General features: G+C 40.3%; 1 protein-coding gene across 1 annotated transcript; it reads right to left on the reverse strand.

Moving 5' to 3' along the window:
• Positions 1 to 315: 315 nt before the first annotated feature.
• LOC145099054 (putative inactive shikimate kinase like 2, chloroplastic) lies at positions 316 to 1,863 on the reverse strand. Its single transcript, XM_079036639.1, has 6 exons — positions 1,627 to 1,863; positions 1,169 to 1,356; positions 892 to 1,086; positions 764 to 825; positions 617 to 683; positions 316 to 532 (listed from the first exon to the last, which is right to left on the reverse strand). The coding sequence occupies exons 1-6, from the start codon at positions 1,861 to 1,863 to the stop codon at positions 316 to 318; spliced, it is 966 nt and encodes a 321-aa protein (XP_078892765.1).
• Between the last annotated feature and the right edge of the window lie 5,641 nt (positions 1,864 to 7,504).

The following is a 7,504-nucleotide window of genomic DNA, read 5'->3' on the forward strand; positions in this document are numbered from 1 at the left end:
GTCAACAATATTGGCACAAGTCCACTTTCAGAAGACCCTAAGGCAACAGCTGGGATCTTACTTGACTCAACAGGAACAACCTTTGGCACTTGGCCCTCCATCTTACTACTAGATGTACAGGAAATCACTTAAGATTTCTTCTTATCACTTTTAAAAGATTAGATGCTTCATTTATTTCTTCCAAGATGTTCCTGAATGCACTCCACCCTTCATATTTATTGCTTCCGGCTGGGACAATGATAGTACTCCTGTTTCTACTAACTAAAGCTTCGGATATCTGAAGCTTCGGGTTTTGTATTCGGGGAATCTTTCAAGTCAGTTTACTAGAAAAGTGTAAGAATCTTTAGTTGTCTGGTTATCGCCTGTCATGTAGTTAGATGATCTGTTTGAATACGAGAATCCCACTCCAGCTGGCGACTCCAAGAATAGTACATTGGCCACTGTAAATCTAGCGTAAAGATGCCGCCAGCAATCCCCACTTGCAGCCACCCCGTGCCTCCCTCCTATCGTTGCAACAACCGAACGAATATGACTGAAAATGACAGGTGTCCATCAGTCAGTTATTCCATCATTTCATCAACCAAAAAAAAGGGAAAATGTTTTCATTATTTCATACCTACTTAGGCTTTCCAATATGACACCTTCTGCTTCTGCTACAACATTTGATCCTTCTGCAATCACCACTAGAATTTATTAATTATTACTTGTTAAATTAACACAAAAAAGTCTCATTTTGTTCATAAAGATTGGTGAAATCACTCACATGAATCATCTATTTGCTTAGTAAAAGTTTCCAGTAGCTCTTCTGTGTTCAGGGGTGTATACCTGAGAAACCAGACAACAATGGTAAATGTTAATTTCAAATGTTAACATAGTAACATACTGACATACCCAAGGCCAACTGCTAACTCTCTAGAAACTTTATGGTTGATTTCTAAGGACTCCCCAACTAAATAAACTGAAGCCCCTTTCAGATGTTGCACTACTCCAACTGTTAATGACTCCCATGTTTCTGTGATGTCAGGCCATTTCACCTCGGGATCTTGTTTCTTTAAATTAACAACCAGTTGATCATCTTCTAACAACCTGATTAATCAAATAGTTGTTAATTGAGATGTGAAGCATCGAGGTCAATGAAAAATTGGATTTTTAGAAGATGGAGACGTACCATATTGTTTCAACTGGCTTTATCTTCTCATACAAGCTGATTTCCATGGCGATTCTAAATGACCCGTCGTGTTTAGTTTTGATAGTTAAGAATTTCTCATCGATGTCAACAATGACATCCTTCGAGCTCTGAATGCTTTCATCTCCAAGAAATAATCTCAGCTCCACCTCTTGTGAGTCATCTGAAAACTGTCAAATGTATCAGAAAGTGACCATTGAAGAAGCAGATATGGTTTCATACTTGTGGAATCCAAGTTTTTTCCTCCAAATTTTGGTGCGTAAACTTTTATTTTAGAAAATTTTAACAGCCATTGAAGAAGCAAACATGGTTTCAGATTACTGGGAAAGGAAAATCTGCATAAAACTAAACCCTAATAACCGAGAAAACCGTGCTTACCCAAATGGGGATTTACAAAAATGAATATGAACACTTCAAATTGGTATATTGTTGGTAGTTACCTCATAATTGGTAGTGCTTGTCGACACAATGGATGAACTACTGAAGATGAAGCTGATGGGTTTTCTTGATGAGGCGAGATTGATTGGATTCGAACGATGAATTGAAAAGGGGGTAAAATTGGATTTTGAAAGTGAAATTGTGGTTTTAGGGCAAGTAAGATGAATGGGTTGAAGTGATTTTGAAGAGAGACATGAAGAAGGAGAAGGTAGTGTCGATAATGTGGTGGGAATTGCCATGATCGTTAATACGGTTGAAAGATAAGGAGGGAAGATATAAAGCTCACATGTACCTGTGAGCTCAGATTAGCTTAATCGATTGTAGATGGCCTTGTGCTTCCAGATAAAGAACCCTCTACCTAAAAATTCGACTTATTTGGGGTTTTTAAATTGCATATTGCCGAGGTTACCTCTGAGCAGGAACCTCCATTGTTAGAAGAAGTAGAAGAAGACGAAGTGGAAGAAGAAAAGCCGGTTGAGATCGAGAGTATTGAAGTAGAAAAGAACAGGTCCCAATCCAATTTCAAAAGTGAACAAAACCGGAAAAGGAATCTGAAAAAATACCCGATGATCCAGAGTTGAAAGAAGTTGAAATGGAAAATTGATTGTTTGAATTCACTCAGTTATTCGAACCCTCGCACCTACTGGGTTTAGAGAAAACGAGAGAAGTGGAAGCTTGAAAGAAAATAAAACCCTAGCACGTGCTAGAGAGAAGGGAGGTGGCGATGGCTTAGGGTTTACAGAGAGACTGGAGGTAGAGAATAAAGGGAGATCTAGAGGAGAGATTATCAGAGAGGGGAGAGTGGATTGCAAGGATGAAAGATAGATAGAAGATAGAAAAAACGAGGCGGGTTTTAAAAATTTTGGGGATTTCGTTTCCCCCTTGTCTACTAAAAGCGCGTTTCATTAAAATATAAAGCGACAGGTAGAGACGACGCGCGTTTAAGATAATGTGCCCTCCGTGTTTTTTTTTCTTTTTCTTGAGACACTAAATTAAGGGCACGCAATAATGCGTGACGTAAATACTTAAAATTTTTGGAGAGATAACACTATTTTAAGGGCACGTCCTTTTGCGTATCATTAATCAGTGCGTGTCGTAAAAAGCGCGTCATTAAAGGTATGTTTTCCAGTAGTGCAGGATCTCCAGCAGACGACTGAGACGGTGACTGGGATCACCGTGATGTTTAGGGAGAGGGCCCTTCTTGTTCTGCAGTACGTGGTGGACGAGGAGATGAAAAAGGCTCGATATCATGAGATGTTGGTGAGTGATATCCACTAGTTTGTGACCTGCTCCAACTGCGAGAGATAGAGATAGAGATAGAGATAGATAGAGAGAGAGAGAGAGAGAGAGAGAGAGAGAGAGAGAGTTGCATTTAAAGATGGAGAGGAAGAGGAAACCTGAGGGGGTTCAGACAAGGAGTTCGGGCAAGAAGCCCAAGGTATCAGACCACGGACCTAGGAGCCAGCAGGGCCGCATCCGTTGTGGCAAATGCGGCAAGATGTACGATCGGACGAGCAAGGTAGGGAGTTTAGGCTGCTTCAAGTGCGGCTGAACTGGACATGTGAGCAATGATTATACAGCTACTACCACCACCATGACAGTATCAGATCTGATTTGCTTTCAGTGCAATCATAGGTGACACAAGGGGTCCCAGTGCCCAAGTCTAGCAACAGCAGGGCAGTTGACAGCACTCGACCCAGCTACATTGAGGATTACAGACGGCCGTCAGGGCCGGGGTGAGGCGCCTATGGCGAAGAGCAGGGCCTTTCAGTTGACAGCAGAGGAGGCACAAGCAGCTCTCGATGTGGTGACGGGTATGTATTTTTCCGTTATCTCTTTATTGATATTAATTATTAATTATGTTTATGTGTTTTGTTATAGGATCGTTTTGAGTGAACGGTATATCATCTTTGGTACTGTTTGATTTGGGTGCCACCCGATCTTTCGTGTCGCTCACGCTTAACAAGCAATTCGCAGGGACTCCTGGGGAGCTGGACTGCCCACTTGGTGTAGAGATAGAAGACAATAGGACCGTAAGGGTTGCGAGGGTTCACCGAGGATGTACACTGCAGTTGTTTGATGAGCAATTTTATGTGGATCTAGTCTCTATTCCCCTACGAGGGAATAAGGTTATAGTTGGTATGGATATGTTGATCCCCAATGGGGCAGCGATCAACTGTGAGCAGAAACTAGTGAGGGTTCGGACTCCTAGTGGGGGAGGGTTAGTGATTCAGGGCGAGCGGCCGCAGGGTGGACCGACTCTGTGGTCATCAGCGAGAGCGAGGCGCTACCTTCAATAGGGTTGCACGGGTTACGTCACATATTTTATGGATACCCAAGACAAGTGTAAGACAACAGTGGAGGATGTATCGGTAGTGCGAGAGTACTCGGATGTATTTTATGAGGATTTTCCTGGGATACCACCGGAGAGACAGGTCGAGTTTAGGATTGACGTAGTCCCAAGTGCGGTTCCGATAGCCAAGGCACCATATCGGTTGACAACTCCCGAGATGTAAGAGCTGTCTATGCAGCTGCAAGGGCTGCTAGACAAAGGATTTATTAGGTCGAGTAGTTCACCATGGGGAGCCCCGATCCTGTTTGTGAAGAAGAAGGACGAGTCACATCGCATATGTATAAACTACCGGGAGTTGAATAAGGTAACGATGAAGAACCGTTATCCCCTCCCGAGGATTGATGATTTGTTTGACCAGCTACAGGGTGCATCTTCGTTCTCCAAGATTGATCTGTGATCGGGTTATCACCAGATGCGAGTCAGGGACGAGGATGTGCAGAAGACAACTTTTCGGACTCGCTATGGTTATTATGAGTTTGAGGTGATGCCGTTTGGGCTCACCAATGCTCCAGCCATGTTCATGGACCTCATGAACCGCATGTGTAGAACGATGCTGGATCGATCTATAATAGTCTTCATTGATGACATCTTGCTTTACTCCAAGACTTAGGAGCAGCATGAGGAACACTTGAGGGAGGTGTTGGAGACATTGAGGAGGGCGAGACTTTTCGCAAATTTCTCCAAGTGTGAGTTCTGGTTGCGCGAGGTGCAGTTTCTGGGGCACCTTGTCAACGAGAAGGGTATTTTGGTCGATCCGGCCAAGATAGAGTTCATAATGTAGTGGGAGGTGCCGAGGTCTCCAATTGAGAGTCAGAGTTTTCTTGGTCTAGCGGGTTATTACCGAAGATTTATCCAGGATTTCTCCAAGATAGTCATTCCCCTGACTCGACTGAACAAAAAGTCAGTGACATTCCGCTGGGGGCCTAAGCAGCAGGCAGCCCTCAAGGCACTCATACAGTGGTTATGTGAGGCATCGATTTTGACTTTGCTAGAGGGAGTTGATGACTTCGTAGTTTACTGTGATGCTTCGATCACAGGCATGGGAGAAGTATTTGATGGGTTTTGAGCATTTTAACACTCCTAAGTGTACATGCAACCCTAAATACCTTGGATCTATGTTTTCTCTATTATACATGCAAATATCAATTTTCCAAGTTATTGTTCTAACTAGCATAATATAAAGTACGCATAATATAAATTCTACTAGAATTACATAACTCTTGTTTGGTGCTTGATTCCAAGGAGCTCAAGAGCCCAGTGTCCCAAATGTGACACCTCAAATGGTTCACAAAACATCAAATGCATTTGGAATAACTTAGAGAGAAAGTAGAACACTTCAAAAATTGGTTTGCCCTCACTTGTTTCACTACTGGCCGATTTCTTCAATAATAAGATCATTATATAGTTAGTCACAATTAGGGTAAACCCTAACTGTCATGGCTTTCCATTTCCTTGGATCCATGGGTTCAAATACACCATGGAGCATCCTGTGGGTTTTAGCCCAACTTGATAATCCATGGAGCATTAGGCCACTATATAAGTATGGATGATTTACACAACCAACCCATATATTTTAATTAGTCTTCTTTTGATCACTTAATTAATTCTAGGTTAATTCTTGATCAATACTAATTAAATAATCTTATTAATATATTAGAACTTATAATATATTAATAAACCTTAAGTGTTATTTCTCTCATTTTAGTCTATCCAAATGCATGATGCCATGCAACACAAATGGACCATGTCGGGTCGGGTCAAGTATATACCAGTTATAGTTATGGACTTAGACACTAATCCAATAGTCTCCCACTTGGATAAGTCTAAAACTATTATTGCAAGTACGACTTCATAACCCGACTAGCAATCGTAGCTCTCAAAAGCCGTTGTCAAACTCTGAACAAATCAATGACGTGTCCATTAGATAAGTGATCATATATTCATCCATTCTAGATATCATATGGATTGAGACATGGATTATAATCATTCTCTCTGTCCATTTATTGTCTCCCGATTTCGGATTTCTGACGACTGACTAATTGAACAAATCAAATCAGTCCAGGTCCGACCGAGCACTTACATTTTTCCATCACTAAATCATCGAGGGGCCCACAGATATCACTTTTATCCCAAATGTAAAAGGAATGGATAAACTACGACTCATATGGCTTGTTCTACTAATTGTTGAATCATACACAAAGGCACGTTTTATAACATCGAGCTACTGAATGCGTTTTCGTGCAATCAATGTACAACCAACTCATAGTAACAACTCATATCTCTAGGTTTGAAGAATATAAGATGTTATCGTCTCATGATTCACTCGTGATAAAATCCATGAAGTTATTCAAATGAACGTAGGTTGAATCCAATACTCAGAACTTATGAGCACTCATGAATATTGTAGCAACCATTGTTATGTCTAATGTACCTTAGACAAATCTTACAATCCAGGTTCATGACAGTCTTGATTCATATCTACTTCCAACATATGACCGCCTGTGGATGGTTTGAATTACTTAGTCATTCAGGAAGAACGGCCTAGTTATTTTGGAAGTCAAAACATGCAAAGTGAAACACAAGAATAATACTTAATCCTATAAGGCCCCAAACTCTTGAGTGTAAATAAAAACCCTTTTATCTAAGCACCATATTGATTACTCATTATTCATCGTTTCGCTTTATCAACTTAGTACTTCAATTAAAACGATAGTCATGCCATGCACCAAGCATGCACACTATGTTTACCTATGGTCCTTTCTTTTGTGAAATAGATCAATTGAACATGACTCCAATGATGCTCATTTCACAATCCCAATCCCTTTTGTAAATGTAAGAATACCAAATTCTTGCCATTTACTGTAATCTGTTAGATTCTAAACTTATATGCAATGATCCCCTTGTAATGACTATGCACAAAGTCACAAAGACTTGGCAACAGACATTACAAGGTATTCCAATGGAAAGAAATTCCACGGAAATGAAGTCTCATATTCAAAGTACATTCCTTTGAACATCCTTCTTTGCATTAAGTTCTTTAATCTTACACAGATTCAAAGAATACTTTCCACCTATGGAAACAATTCCATATTCCCATTTTGACCATCACTTTTGAACAAGTGTTGCCTCTTTTCAAAATATGTCAATATGGTCCTTACTATATACTTCCAATTATCCATGAGTAACCAGTCTTCGGTAAACCTCAAATTTTCCTCAACAATTGCTTAATCATTTTAGTCATATCCAGTTCTAATCTCTTTTCCCCTCTTAATGCCCTAAGCATTAGGAAAAATTTAGAATGGATAAATATTATAGCACATGCAATCGATCCTATATCCGAAGCATATGGGACACGATTCATGCTATAAAAATTTTTATTTGCCATGTTCTCATAATTCGAACTTTGAAGAGGTATGTCGTAATCATAATCGAATTTTTAGAACGCAACATATATAGAATTTCCTTATATTGAACCACTCCAACATAACATTCATATATATATCCTTGACTAAAGTTGATTAAAATCT

The sequence above is a fragment of the Lactuca serriola genome, chromosome 4, assembly GCF_051521515.1.
Source record: "Lactuca serriola cultivar US96UC23 chromosome 4, Lser_US96UC23_V15, whole genome shotgun sequence".
Lineage (NCBI taxonomy): Eukaryota > Viridiplantae > Streptophyta > Magnoliopsida > Asterales > Asteraceae > Lactuca > Lactuca serriola.